Source organism: Heptranchias perlo, chromosome 37 (genome assembly GCF_035084215.1).
Source record: "Heptranchias perlo isolate sHepPer1 chromosome 37, sHepPer1.hap1, whole genome shotgun sequence".
NCBI lineage: Eukaryota > Metazoa > Chordata > Chondrichthyes > Hexanchiformes > Hexanchidae > Heptranchias > Heptranchias perlo.
Genome location: NC_090361.1, coordinates 2610391 through 2626069, shown reverse-complemented (window position 1 = coordinate 2626069; position 15679 = coordinate 2610391). Strand labels below are relative to the sequence as shown.

General features: G+C 41.7%; 1 protein-coding gene across 2 annotated transcripts in view; it reads left to right on the top strand.

The window, feature by feature from the left end:
- Window positions 1–267: 267 nt before the first annotated feature.
- dnmt1 (DNA (cytosine-5-)-methyltransferase 1) overlaps window positions 268–15679 on the top strand; it is a 47173-nt gene continuing 31761 nt past the window's right edge. The window contains exons 1-9 of one of the 2 annotated variants that reach the window (XM_067972967.1): window positions 268–462; window positions 7427–7466; window positions 8017–8124; window positions 8812–9064; window positions 10594–10669; window positions 11893–11968; window positions 13074–13108; window positions 14391–14451; window positions 14910–14993. In XM_067972967.1, the coding sequence (XP_067829068.1) occupies window positions 395–462; window positions 7427–7466; window positions 8017–8124; window positions 8812–9064; window positions 10594–10669; window positions 11893–11968; window positions 13074–13108; window positions 14391–14451; window positions 14910–14993 (801 nt within the window). In that variant the 5' untranslated portion in view covers window positions 268–394. Of the gene's footprint in view, window positions 463–7426; window positions 7467–8016; window positions 8125–8811; window positions 9065–10593; window positions 10670–11892; window positions 11969–13067; window positions 13109–14390; window positions 14452–14909; window positions 14994–15679 lie in introns of both variants that reach the window. The other variant, XM_067972968.1, reaches the window with a different exon arrangement.

Genomic DNA, 15679 nt, shown 5'->3' with positions numbered 1-15679 from the left:
TGTTTGATGATCAATGGTCGGGAACGAATACATTTACAACAATGGTGGTGGGGTGGTTAACATGAGGCTTATAAATATTCTCAGGCTGTTAATATTTGAAAGAAGAAAATCAATCTTTTTTCTTTTATGCACTCAATAAATACGTGTTATAATAATAAAAAGTTATTGTTAGAACATGATTAATAAGTTTTTTATTTAAAGTATCATAAGTAATTGTGATTTCTCCCCCCCCCTCTCTCTCTTTCTTGGCGGAAGTGGACGAGTCCCGATCGCGCGCGAAAAATCCTGTCCGTTCGTCCGTTCGTTGTTTTCCGCCGGAGCTTTTTTTTTTCTGCTGTCGCCGAAGAAGCTTCAGTTGGATCGCCGCCCGCCGGCCGCAAACCGCCCGCTGACCATGCCAGCCAGGACCGGCAGCGCCGCCGCCGCCGCTTCCTCCTCCCTGCCCGAGGACATCAGGAAACGGTAACTTCCCTCACCCGAGGGCCCCCGATTTTACCTCACATCCCCGCGGCGGTTATTGTACGCCTCCCGCCCCGGGTATCGGATGTGGTAATTTCAACTCCTCATTGTGTGTGTCTCTGTGTTTTATTATTATTAATAATAATAATGGCGGGGCGGTGGAAGGATTAAAACAAACGGCCTGACTGGACCGGGCCGCTCGAGCGCGGGAGCTGATGCTGAAGATTTGGCGCCAAACTGCAAAAACCTCCAACGAGCGGCGCCCGGGGCCGAGCCAGAGCCCGCTTCACAATTTTGTATTTCAGTCACATTGTTTCGGGGAAAATCCAGGCTGCAAAGGCTGTAATTTTTAATAATTTATCTTCATGTGCAGTTTAGCGTCCAACTAACATTTTGGCCCTTTTTTAAAAAGAATAATAATTTTTTTAAAATGCTCCTTTAATATCTGTCTGTATTCTGATTTGCAGCCCTGCAACAATCATCATCTCTCCTGTCAGTTTTGTTTGCGGTCAATGTAAATGGAACTCGCATACTCTTAATGACAGGCGATTAGAAAATGGTTGCAGCGTTCTGCAGATGTTCCATAAAATAGGGATTTCTTCCTCTTGTACATTAATTCTGCTCCAGTGGCTTAAAATGTACAGTCAGAAGTTGCACATGTGCCTGTTATATCACTTGTGAGATGAGGTTATCTCTGAATGCTTGAGGTGGACTTTAACTTCTGTACAGTGATACTCCAAGATGTCAACATCTGTCGAATGTTACAGTTGTGTTTGAAGAGTGCCACCCGTTTAAATGAATGGAGTTGTGCTTATTATTTATTGTAACTTGCTTTTATATGGAGCCTTACTCTGTGCCTTTTGATGTTTCAAATCACTTCACTTTTATAATTAGTTGCTTTGAGATGCATTGATTATTATGTAACAACATCAACTTGCATTTATGTAGCGGCTTTAACATAATAAAACATCCCAAGGCATTTCATCGAAGCTCAATCAGACAAAATTTGACATTGAGCTAAAGGAGACCTTAGGATAGGTGACCAAAAGCTTGATCAAAGAGGTGGGTTTTATGGAGCGTCTTAAAGGAGTAGAGAGAGGCGGAGAGGTTTAGGGAGGGAATTCCAGAGCTTGGTGCCTAGACGGCTGAAGGCACAGCCGCCAATGGTGGGGTGAAGGAAGTGGGGGGTGGACATAGGCCTGAGTTGGAGGAAAGCAGAAATCTCGGAGGGTTGTAGGGCTGGAGGAGGTTATAGGGAGGGACGAGGCCATGGAGGTATTTGAACATGAGGATGATAATTTTAAAGTTGAGGCGTTGCTCAAACCATCAATCAATGTAGGTCAGCGAACACGGGTGATGGGTGAAAGGGACTTGGTGCAAATTAGGATACAGGCAGCAGAGTTTTGGGTGAGCTTAAGTTTGTGGAAGATGGGAGTCCAGCCAATTGTAGGCAAATGTGGCAGCTGTTTGAATGCTGAAGTATTGGAGTTGGGTTGGAACCCACAACCTTCAAGCAAGAGTGCAAGTCTAAATATCAGACTTCATATTTCATTTATTTATAGTTCTAAGGGGATGTGATTGGAATTGGTTACGGTGTTGTGTTTAAAAACAACCATGTAGAAATTTAGGAGTCTAGAAAGTCCCTTGATCTGTATTTTGACAGCAGTTTAACAATTCCTAAATAAGTAAAACCTGTCATTACTATCTCACTCAAAAGAACAATGGTAGGTTTGTTGAAAACTGCTATTTCCCTGTTTTATAAGTGAGGAAATTCAAGGGTATTACTAATGTGGTTTTGACTAATGACCAGATCGATAGAATAAGTTCGCAACCATGAACTTTGCACATTTCTTAGAATCAGAGGCCACAAATTTAACATTGCAAAAAGAAGTTAAAAGGATTGTTAGAAAACATTTCTTTAAAGGTTGATTTAAACTGAAATTCTTTGCTACAAAATGTTGCTGAAACAATCCATAAATTCTTTTGAAAGGGAAACAGTTCCTTGAAAAGGGGAAATGTTGAAGAATATGGGACTAAGTAGAAGAGTGGTGTTGTTCAGTGTTGCAGCTTATAAATAGGCTGTTTGGCCCATCAAATCTGCAGCGGTGTTTTTCTCCACATTAGCTGCCTAGTCTAATCCCATTCTTCTGCTTTGTCCCCATTCCAGTCGTCTGTGTTCCGAGTCATCTTCCAGCAGGCCAGGGTGGTTGTCTGTTTTCACTGGGAGCTATGTCAGAAACAAATGGAGAAGAAAATGAATTTCAGTTGCTTTTTAATGGATCTTGCTTGCTCTGAATCTGTGTATTTGCATTTGGTTCTCTCCACTGTATTGTAGTGAGGTTCAGTCACATGACAATAGCAATCATTGTAACAGAGTACAATGCATGTAGATGCCATGGAATCAGTGTCATTTACCATGGATGACTATTGACTGCACCTTGTGTACCACTGCTAAATGTGCTGTATTGTACAGAAGGATATGAATCCTGCAGATTATGTACATAAAGTATTGCTAATGAACCTCCACATTGAATGTTAATGCATATTTTCTAGAAATTATCTTTAGTTATTTGATTAATGATCTGGGCAAGTTGATTAATGGCCTTACAACCTGAATTTTTAAAAATTATCTTTTGTGGGTTGTGGAAAGCTTTTGGAGGAACTATGTAGGTGCATTGCTGGACTTGTTATGCTGTATAGATCAGCATTGGAATAAGTACTAAACGTATAATGTTAGACAGATAAAACTTTAACTATACTTGTGACCATTTCCTTCCCCCCCCCCCCCCCCCCCACCCCCAAACAAAAATAAAATGTGGTCAGTCAATTTCTCTTCCACTGCCCCCCCCCCTCCCCCCCTTGAATGATTGTAGCGAAGCTAATGCTTTTTGTTTTTCTGGCCTCAACCCCAGGCTTTGGTTATATCTTAAGCTCATACCCTGATGTTCATCTTGATACGCATCTCCACTTTTTAAAATGTGGAAAATTCCAGTCTATCTTTTGCTTAAGATGAGAGTTCAGTTCTGTGAGACATGGTATGAACTTCCTCCATGACATTGTGTGGAGCAGTATCCTGTACTTAAAGCATTGTGAATGAAAGCTTTTTCAGCTGGCTCAATGAGCTGTTCTTTTGAAACAATCTGATATGCATTAAAATGGTTCTAAGTTAGTGTTGGATTTCCTGGTAGTGGTGTGCAGTTGTGCCAAAATGGTGATACTAGCCCAAACCAGCTCTAGCACATATCTGCCTGTGGACAAGATGAATAAGAGGTTGATCTGAAGTATTTTCTCAAAGACCAAAGTTAAAAATAAAAGTCTGTATGTGTTGGTTAAGTTCTTTACAATGCACCATATGGTTCGCTATTACACTCTGTATTTTACAGTTTAATACTATAGCTTGTCACGTGGCCAATGAGTTCAGTCATGATTTAAATACTGTGACGCAAATCTGTGCCCGCAATCAAACTGCTGCTGCGTACTTACTATATACTCAAGATTCTTCCTCCTGGCAATCTCAACAACCTACACAATAACAGTCTGAGAGAACTTCACTGTTGTGTAAAGTAGTGGCTGCCTAGGAATGTGTGGGATGGACTGAATGCTATATTAGGCTTCCTATGAAACTTAAAAATTTCATTCTTGCAGTACATTGTCACTATGAGCAGCTTTGATGCTAGGAGTGCAGAACAACTAAAATCAAAATGGATTTAAAGCTCTGTTATAAGCTGGGCTGATCAAGTGCCACGGTTAGGGTGGGGAGAAGTACTTCCGTTGCCCATCACCACTACTGGCCATAACAAGACGAGCATTGAGGACTGATATGGAGCAGTCAGGGGCCATCTGGGGGCAGGGAGAACGAGGGAAGAAGCTGAGGAGAATACTTGGTGTACAGATATACTGATTTGTGTGCCTGTTACACTGGAGAGAAAAGGATTTTTTTTGTTTTGGGGGAGGATCAGTAATATCCTGCACACTTGGGACAAATTAAAGCTCTTGTGAATGCATCTCTATATAAACCTAACCCATTTGGTGCTTTACTGCATTGTAAATGGTTTGAGAAGATAAGTTTTGTTTCAGTTAAATTAATCTTTTTTCCATTTTTTTTTAAAGAGGCAGGAATCAAATTTGCTAGCTGCAATACTGAGCCACTGTTTGGCATGTTGAATTAGAGATTCTGTAATATACGTAGCTATCAAATGCGGTACTTCAGCCCCAAAAATGACATCTAGGCTAATAGTTTTTATAATGTTATATAAAGTCTACAGCACAGAAACAGGCCATTGGGTCCAATTGGCCTACGCTGCGTTTATGTTCCACACGAGCCTCCTCCCTCCCTACTTCATCTAATCCTATCAGCATATCTTTCCTTCCTCCCTCGTTTGCTTATATAGTTTCCTGTTAAATGCATCTATGCTATTTGCCTCGACTACTCCTTGTGGTACCGCGTTCCGCATTCTTACCACTCTGGGTAAAGAAGTTTCTCCTTAATTCGCTATTGGATTTATTAGTGACTATCTTATATTTATGACCTCTAGATTTAGACTCCCCACAAGTGGAAACATTTTCTCTGCGCCTCCCCTATCAAGCCTTTTCATTATCTGAAAGACCTCTATCAGGTCACCCCTCACCCTTCTTTTCCAGAGAAAGGTGCCCTAGCCTGTTCAGCCTTTTCTGATAAATATATCCTCTCAGTTCTGGTATCATCCTTGTGAATCTTTTTTGCATCTTCCCAAATGGCTGTATATCCTTTTTATAATATGCAGACCAGAATTGTGCACAGTACTCCAAGTGTGGTCGAACCAAGGTTCTATACAAGTTTAACATAACTTCTCTGCTTTTCAATTCTATCCCTCTAGAAATGAACCAGTGCTTGGTTTGTATTTTTAAATTTTCACCTGACGAAGGGGATAATCTCCGAAAGCTTGTGATTTTAAAATAAAATTGTTGGACTATAACCTGGCGTTGTAAGATTCCTTACATTTGGATTTTTAAAGGCCTTTTTAACCTGCATCGCTACTTTGTGATTTCTGTATCTGTACCCCCAAGATTCCTTTGCTCCTTTACCCCATTTAGACTCATTATCCAAGCAGTATGTGGCCTCCTTATTCTTCCTTCCAAAATGCATCACCTCACACTTCTATATTGAAATTCATTTGCCAATTATGTGCCCAATCTGCAAGTTTATTAATGTCTTCTTGCATTTTGATGCATTCTTCCTTTGTACTAACTACACCGCCACAATTTTATGTCGTCTGCAAATTTTGAAATTGTACTTCCGAGTCCAAATCGTTAATGTAAATTGTGACCAACAGTGGTCCCAGCACCGATCCCTGTGGAACGCCACTGCCCACCTTTTGCCTGTCTGAGTAGCTACCCTTAACCCCTATACTCTCTCTTTTCTGTTTTGTAGCCAGCTTGCTATCTGTTTTGCTACCTGTCCCCTGACTCCATGTGCTCTGACTGTAGTCATGAGTCTACAATGCGGTACCTTATCGAAGGCCTTTTGAAAATCCAAATATATTACATCTACTGCATTACTCTTGTCTGTTACTACTTCAGAGAAGTTGGCCAAGCATGACTTTCCCTTCTGAAATCCGTGCTGAGTATCCTTTATTATATTTTCGTTTTCTAGATGTTTTACTATTACATCTTTGAGTAAAGAATCCTTTATCTTTCCTACCACCGACATGAAGCTAACTGGTCTAGAGTTTCCTGGACTTGTTCTGTCTTCCTTTTTAAATATAGGAATAACATAAGCTATGTCCGAATGTACCTTGACAGACTGATTTATTTTGGTAGCTGGTTGATTTAACTTCAGTTAGTGTTTATGAAATTAGATGAGGGGACTTATGCCTTTGTTTCTCTTACTGGAAAAGAGTGTGAACATGTCAGAGTTCAGAGGACAAAGTCAGCCTTCATTCTTTTTGAAACTAAGCTATATCAAGTTGGGTGGATATAATCTATATATTAAAAGTCTTGGCTTGTATTATCTTGCGTATAGAAGAATAAAGGGTGATCTAATCAAGGCGTTTAAAGTGATAAAAAGGATTCAGTAGGGTAGATAAAGTAAATCTATTTTTTTTCTGGTGGGGGAATCCTGAACAAGGGGGCATTATCCTAAAATTAGAGCAAGGCCATTCAGGAGTGAAATCAGGAAGCACCACTTCACACACAGAGTAGTAGAAATCAGGAACAATCTTCCAACCAAAGGGCTGTGGATGTTGGGGGTCAGTTGAAACTTTCAAAACTGAGGTCAATTGGATTTTTGTTGGGTTAGGGTATCAAGGGATATGGATCAAAGGCGAGTAAATGGTAGGTAGACAGGAAAGTAGGGTTGAGGTCACAATCAGATCAGCCGTGATCGTATCAAATGGCAGCGCAGGCTCGAGGGGCCAAATGGTCTACTCCTGCTCTTAATTATGTATGTTCATAAATGGAGTTGAGGTGCGGATTGGCCATGGCCTAATTGAATGGCGGAACAGTCTCGAGGGGCTGAATGGCCTATACCTGTTCCTATGTTTCTACATGCACTCCCTGTCAACCCACTACAAATTCCTATGTAAACTTGTCACGCTGTAATCATAGCTTCCCCTCAGTGGAAATGCTGCAGTGTCACCACTGGGGTGGGTCTAATTACAGCATGACAAATTTGCATGGGCAGTTTACTTTTTTTTTAAATGTAGGCATAAGGATTATAAGGACAGAATGTCTCACTTAAAAATATGGATTGAATTATGTTTGCATGCCCTGGTCCAGTTACCCCTCCACCCTCAAGCTCTGCTTCATGTGAAGACTACATTTGTCTTTTTCTTTAGGTGAAATTATGCATTAAGTTTTTTTTAAATCTAAATATTGTGTGATTTATTAGTTAGTTAGACAAGCACCCAAGCTAAATATTGAGAAATCAGCAGCTGTGTATATCTGAAATTCTTGGTTCTAGATTTTATCATTGTTTTTGTTTCTGCAGACTTCAAGCGCTTGAGGATAAAGTTGATCTCACGGAGAAGGTGTGTTGAAATACTAAGCATTTGCATTATCTTCAAATCTCCATTTTAAAACTATTCCAAAATATCCTGTCCCAATGCAGTAATGATCCACCAATGAAAAATGTTGAATTATTCCCCACCATGCTGTACAAGGACTGAGGATTGGCAGCCTGTGGTAAGAAAGTTGGTAGACCCCTTTTTAAATTCTTTCAATGATCAGTCCAGGATTCTGTAATCTTTTGTCCTCTTACCCAAGTTTTTGTCTGCGGGAAACAAAGTTTTTTTTTCTTTGTGCACTTGTAGGGATATTGCTATTACTCTGAGAGTATGCGGGTTATTAAGTGGAATGGATAATTATTTGTTCACAAGTGTCACTGAATCAAACCAGATTTCAATTTTTGGTGGGGGGAAGGAGAGAGGAGCAGTAAGGATTATTTGGTTGTGTTTCTCTTGCTATGTTCTATTTCTTGTAATATGTAACATTGGCTGAAGATTAGCTTTTATTTTTGGGTGAGTTTTAATTGTCTTATTTTTGTGCTTTTATAATTTTTAAAAAATCTTCCTCTTTTAGGAATGTGTGAAAGAAAAGCTGAGTTTGCTGCATGGCTTCTTGCAAGCAGATGCACAGAATGACCTCTCTGAGCTGGAAACTAAATTTCAAAAAGAAGAGCTCTCCGAGGTAAGTTAGTAAAGAAATCCAGTGAAACCTGCACTGAGTTAAGAAGAGTATCTACCTTTTTAAAAGGGAATGCCAATGAATGTGGAGAAACACCCCCCAAAAACAATAGTGATGGGCTTGAAATGTAGCTTACAGTTTGCAAACTGAAGATTTGTTTGAAATGGATAGAGTCGCTGATATCAAGACAGTGGAGCTTTCAGTGTCAGCTGGCAGTAAGAGTTCTGTAGTCAGATTATTGCCTCCTGGGTTCTATGGATGAGCCCTTCATTTGCTGCTCTTTCAGCAATAAGCTGTGTCTCAATCTCACTCCAATTGGATACATGTGGGGGTGCATTGTTGCAGATTTTAAACAACTCCCCACCCCCTTAAGACTGCTACAGATTAATATTTACTTCCTGAACCGGAACAGCTCTCAGATAAGAGAATGCTTGTGCCATCTGTCAGTCGGGTTTTGATTCTGCAACCTTGATCCCACAAAGTGCTGAAGCATACTGCGCCCACGTGGCAGTGGGCCTGAAGGGTCAGACTCGTGTTTACATTCCATTAGTCTGAGTTGGGTTGATGTCTGGATCTCGGGGCTGGATTCATTCGTCTCATTAGTTGCAAATAATCCATCGTTGTGTAATGTATGTCTGCCACAGGTCTGTCTTGGATAGTTTTGTCACTGGTGCGCCTGTCCTTTTTCAGGAGGGTTATCTAGCCAAAGTGAAAGCGCTGCTCAGCCAGGAGCTTTCCGAAGGGAATGGAGATTCTGAGCTTGGTGTCAATTCAAATGGCTGCTCCGAAAATGGAGCTAAGGACAGCGATAAAAATGAGACCAACGGGGTGGCTGATGAGCCAAACGGCCAAGAGGAGAGCAATATGGAGACTGAAGCGGTGGTTTTCCCTACAGCAAAGAGTCGCGGGAAGCGGCTAAGTAAAAGCAACGGAGATAACAAACGTACGTTCATTTTCTTTGCCCTCTATCGGCTCTGTATCCTCACCCCCTTGTTGAAAGATGATCTTGTGGTACCTGCAGCTATGGGTGCACAAAAATGTTGTAAGGATGATTATCCTTCTGATTTTTCACCCCTCGCATCTAATCACTCTTGATGTGGAAGAGACAGCTGCTTGAGCCACCTCATAGCTTGTTGCTGAGTCTCAGAAGTGTTCTCTCTGTCTATTCTTTGTGGTTGTGTGGAAAAGTACACTGCATGACGGGGAGCAAATATGCTAAAAATTTTAAATGATGAATTCCTTCTTCCTGATGTCTTCAATGTTTTTTTTTCTTTGAATTTTCACCCTCCCCTCCTTGTGAGCTCCAGGCATGTGTATAACATGCAGAGTTACCGGCTTACGGCTGCGGACCAGGAGAGGTACCTAGGGATCATTGTTGACAAAATGTGGACAGTCCACGGCCAATGTTGTGAGAACATGGGGAAAGGAAATAGGACGTATAGCTAGAACAGATCATTATAAATCTAGAATTACAATACTCGCCTTGTCCAAGGCACGGCCCCATCTAAAATATCCTGTCCAATTTTGGTTCTTTGTTTGGCAGTGGATATTGAGACCCTGGAGTGGTGCAGAGGAGGGTCACCAGGATGATGCCTAGCCTTGGGGCTCTTGGCTGCCAGGCTCGGGGAATTGGAGCCTGTTTTTTTTTCTGCCAAGAAGCACAGGCTTCAAGGTCACGATTGAGGTTTTGTAAAATGGCAAAGGGAATAGATTCTTGTTGGGTGGATAGGTTACTTGAGCCTGATAGGGAATGGGAAAACTTGGAGTTAGATTAGATGCCAGGAAGGATTTCTTTTCAGAGAGTCATCTGTAAGTATGGATTTACTGCAGCCCTTTCAGAAGGGAGCTGGGCAGAGTTATAGATGGTAGGTGAGGGCAGCTGATTATTGATAACGTTTACTAGGACAGGCTGGATGGACCATTTGGACTTTTCCTGTGTTCTTGAATGCTGACTCTCGATGGATGCAGTTCCATAGGCACACGCAGCATGTTGGTATATGACTCACCTGGCCATTCTTCATGAGCCTAGATGTGTGCTGGCAGGCTATTCTACCATGGTTGCTTCACAGCTGAGCACAATTGTGTTGCCACCAGATATTGACACTTGCTTTATAATAGAGGGTTACTGAATAGTGATTAGAAACCATGAGGATGGCTGACTTTTCGCTCCTTGACCCAGGGACACTGAAATCAATTATAGCCTCCCAAACACAACCCCCGACTGAGATCAGCTACCATGGTCCCTGGGTCCTTCTGGTGATGTGGATCAGTCTCATGCACCTTTACTAACTGAAGCCTTGGGGGAATCTTTTCCTAATGCTTTGAAAGGTTTCCTAAAAGGACCGAGAGACTTGGGAAATCCCACATTTGAGATTTCTCCAAATCCTGCCATTTTAATAACCTGCTATATTTGAAATCCTATGTGGATTTTCAAGCCCTGCTTACAATTGGCAATATTCCTTTCTATTCCAGGGCTATCAGGAAGTCCAAGGGTCACCAGGAATTCAGCAAAACAGCAAGCTACGATTATATCCATGTTCGCTAAAGCGTGAGTATTCTAACAGCGTTCAGGCAGCACAAAGGAGAAATGTCTCGTTTCTAGAAGTTCCTGGCTGATGAATTATAAGTTAATAGTAATTGGATTCAGGTGATGCAAAAAAAAAACAGTAAAGCTTGAGTGATTTGTCTGCTGGATGTTACTTGTTTGTAATCTACTGACCAATATTTTTTTGATGATGGCAACCATTGTTGTGAGTTGAGACCTCTCAGTATATCGAGTTTTGATGTATGATCTAGCAGCTTTTTTTCTGTTGGCGAAACACAGATAAAGTAATAACCATCCTTTATATAACAATGGGAAAAGGTGGTCTGTGGATTTTGACCCATAAATGTGATTCCAGCGTATTAATTTTTTCAGCGAGGATAGAATATTCTTCGTCTCTATATAAATGCAGTTGTTTATAAGAGTAAAAGTAATTCCACGTTATAAAAATAAAATGGGTGTATTTCAGAGTACGTTTGTCAAATGTAAAGGTACGGCAAGAACGAGTGAGGGATCAGTGGTCGTGGTGGCCCAGGACTTGATGGAGTCGGTAATACATTCAGCCATTTTATGAGTTACATAAGTGATGGTTTGCCGCTGTAATAATAGGTTTCTATCACTAGGTGCCCTCAGTGAGGTATCTAAAATTAGAAATGCCAGTCTGCGTTGCTCACACAAGGACCCATAGGTATAAAGTTACTATGAGAATACTGCAGTCCTGTATACTTGTATTGAATAAGGTATTGAGAGGTTCAGGAGCACCATGTACACAGGCCAGGAAGCATTTTACCTGGCAGGGGTGGGGCCTAGGAGAAGGTAACTGGTTGTAACATTTGGCCCTGATTTATCTTGGAGGAAAAATCTGCTTTTAACAAGTATTTAAAGTTACAGTTATGGAGGAGGTGCCTTGTGTGCTGCCTGCTCTGAGTGTACAATATGGTAAAATAACTGCCCACCATATTGGCTGGAGGAATCTGTTGCAGGCCTCCTCTTGTAACAAGCGAGCAGAGTTGTGAATGAAATGTAGCACATCTTTCTCTTGTGATTTTTGTTTTTTTAAAATTCTGTTTCATGCTTTGTGGACAGTATGATTGAGGTAGAGAACAGTCATGAGTCTCGTAGGTGAAGTCAAACATTGAAGCATAGATGCATGGACTCTAGAAATGGGAGAAACGATAAATGTACTGATCAAGAGTTTTTGATATAGTTTATATTTGTATCCGTTCTAGAGCAAACAAACGCAAGTCGGAGGACCTAAATGAACTAGAAGCAGCAAATGTTAAGGAAGAGGAATGTGATGAACAGGTATTGGCATTAGGCAAACTTTTATAAGGAGATCATGTAGGGTTTTATCTTTTGTGGTGTCACTTATCCTCCTTGCTCCCCATCACTCGCCTGCTGACTCATGCAGATGCTGGCAGCCCAATTGGTTGTTCTTGAAGTGTAACGCTAAACAGTGAATATTGGGGCTGTTTGACTATGAAGGGCATCACAGCCGTGTCTGATCCTGACTTCCCCACTGTATGGTCTCCAGCAGGAATCAGTGGCTAGTGCTAAGGAGTGGGAATCTTGGGTGTGTGTGTGTTTCTTGTCCTTTCCTACTTAGCTTCAGATCAGTGAAGCCAATTGTTGCTCTCCGAACTGTGCTTGAGATCAGCTAAGCACAATCGAGAATTGAACCTAGGATCTATGGCCTGCAAGGATTGGTATTTCACCATTTAGCTGTGAAGGGGAACTCTTTAGCTCTTCTTTCAATGGCCTCCCGAATGTCAAAACGGCCTAAATATTGTTGGTACTATGCCATTGCTATTCGTGTGTTTTTGCTGTGCGTAGAAACACTGTTGCCCTGGAATTGAAAAGGCTGCAGAGAGAATATCTTTCCTCCTTTCTACCATTCTCTTCCTTCTCCCACCCCTCCATTTGACAGGACCTAATAGAATTGGCATACAGGGGTAGGCTAGGAGGAATAGCTAAATGGGGGAAGAGTACTTGTCAAACAACTGCTTCCAGTTTGGGTTGGAAGCTAAACTAATTCATCTGCTCTTTACTGGTATACGGTAGTCTGCTACCATTGGATGCCATTGACCACTGGTGGAGAGGGTATTGCATCACATTACATTCCTGTTCTATTGCACTGCATTCAGCCCTTTCTGCTTCCTCTACATATGTAAACTTAAATTTTCTTGCAATGTTCCAACCAAATTAGTCTTTTGGATAGGAGTCTCTGTCAACAACAGGTCAGATCATTTGTGAAATGGGATTATCACTAGGTTTCTTTTGATTCTACCATGATTAAAATTGTCGGCTTTATACATTATTGATGTATTGTGCGTTTGTAGGGAATGCTCAACTGAAAATCTTTTAACGCAAATATTACAGTTTGGGTTTTTTTCCTACTTCGAAGGAGCAGGATGAGAAGAGAATTAAAGTGGAATCTGAACAAAAGTAAGTTTTTGTTTATTTCCCTCTTTTTATAATTTTTAAATGTATTACAAACTGACTTGCTGTTATTTCAGCATTGCCTTTCAACATTCAACAATAACTGCAGTCATAATTACAGATGTCATTTGTAACTTTGATTAGAGCTATTTCAGTGCTGTGGCAGAGGCAGAGACCTCATTGGAGAGATTCAAATGGAATTGGGGAGGATGAGCACAGATTCGGAGGTGACACCACGTTCAAGGACTTTGGAGAGCAAAGGGAGGTTGGAGATGGGGTGTTAGTTTGCAAGTACAAGGGGGTTCCGGTTGAGCTTTTTTTTGAGGATTGGTTGATGGCAGCTTTGAAAGGAAAAGCGAGCCATTTACAATGCCACCTAGTATGAGGGCCAGGAAGGGAAGTTGGGTGGTCAGCAGTTTAGTGGGAATTGGGGGTCTTGTGCACGAAATGAACTCAGAGAGAGCACGAGGGGCGATGCAAGAAAAACTGGAGAGAGACACAGATTCAGGGCTAGGGCGGGGGAATCTTGGAGATTTGGCTTGTTGGGGAAGCGGACAGAATCAACTGAATAAAGAGCATGAGCTCCTCTTGTTGAATGTGAGGATAGAGGGGGCAGAATGTGAGGATAGAGGGGGCAGGGATAAATGTTTGAGGCGACATTTGGTAATGGGGGGGGAAAGAAGCCGGCGATTATCCTTGCTCTCCAGGATGATCCTGGAGCAGTTTGCGGGTTTGGCAGAGGAGAATGAGAGCTAATAGCGCTTGATAAGATCCAGCAAGATCTGGTGAAGAATTGCTAAACCAGTTGTGTGCCACGTAAGTCTGCCCCCGTTGGACTTGAGGGAGTGACCAGGATGGGAGCGAGTAAAGAGCTTTGATGGGATCAAAGCCATCAACGGTGGAGATGGAGTTTTTGATCAAATGGACAGATGCAGAAGTATTGTAGTGAATGGAGGGCCAAAAGCAAGGCAGTTGGGAGTTTAAAAGTGCAGAGTTTTTTTCCAGTGGTAGATACAGAAGGAAGTGGGGTTGGAAGGGGATATGGGTGGTGAGGGATACAGGGAAGTGGCAGAGATGGATTTGAGATCGACTGACTTAGTATTTTGGGTCAGAAAGTAAACTTGTTTGTGGATAAAATTGGAAATGGCTCATCTTCAGCAAACGTAACGTAATGTTGGTAATTAGTCTCACTGCGGGTAAAGGGCTGAAACCTGCTGCATTAACGGCAGGATCCGATGGTGGGGAATGTTGCCTCGTCACAGCAATTTAACGAGCATCTGCTTTGTAGGCTGCCTGATGGGACTGAGACAACTTCTGACTGCAAGCCCAAAGCTGAACAAACTCCCAAGGTGAGTAGGATCAGAGATGGGTTTATCCATCCTAGAAATATAAATTTCATATGGCAGAATGATGTTTTTGGGGAGGGGGAAGCTTAATTTAATAATTTTGTAAAACAAAGTGCTCTTTCTACAATTGAAATCCTAATACCAGAACACTAGTTGATTCTGACGTTCTTCTCATTCATGGGGTGAGCAGTTTTCTCAATGCATTCATTTTTTGATGAGTAGTTTCTGTAACATGAGCTTAACAGATAAATATTTACAGGAAGTAAGAAAATCAAGTGTCTCCTTTGTGTTTGTACATACATCCATGTTGCCAACATCAGGCGCAGCATATCCACTCTTTTCCTGGGATAATCTGTCCTCAAACATAAATCTGAACTTGGGTGTCTGCTGGGTGTTTTGGAGGATGGGTTAATTATAATCTAAGATCGAGAAATGTATTTCATACTTTTTTATTTTTGCAGACCCCACCGCCCAAATGCACAGACTGCAAACAGTTCTTGGATGACCCAGATCTCAAGTACTTCCAGGGTGATCCTGATGACGCAGTGAGTGGTTTTTCTTTTGCCACTTTTCTCCTGAAGATGACCAAGTATTACCAGTCTAACTGGACCCTTCTCTAGCACAGCTCCTCACGTGAGACTCCTGAGTGTCAGGAAGCTCTTCTACTCTGGAAACATCACAGCTTGTCCTTGACTGACATCCACACATACATTTTCCAACAAGTAGGACCACTGCTTTCCTTGATATATATTAATGACTTGGACTTGGATGTACAGGACACAATTTCAAAATTTGCAGACGACACAAAACTTCGAAATGTAGTGAATGGTGAGGAGGATAGCGATAGACTTCAAGAGGACATAGACAGGCTGGTGGAATGGGCGGTATGTGGCAGATGAAATTTAACGCAGAGAAGTGCGAAGTGATACGTTTTGGTAGGAAGAACGAGGAGAGGCAATATAAACTAAAGGCTACAATTCTAAAGGGGGTGCAGGAACAGAGAGACCTGGGGGTATATGTGCACAAATCGTTGAAGGTGGCAGGGCAGGTTGAGAAAGTGGTTAAAAAAGCATATGGGATCCTGGGTTTTATAAATAGAGGCATTAGAGTACAAAAGTAAGGAAGTTATGATGAACCTTTATAAAACACTGGTTCTGCCACAGCTGGAGTATTGTGTCCAATTCTGGGCACCGTACTTCAGGAAGGATGTGACGGCCTTAGAGAGGGTGCA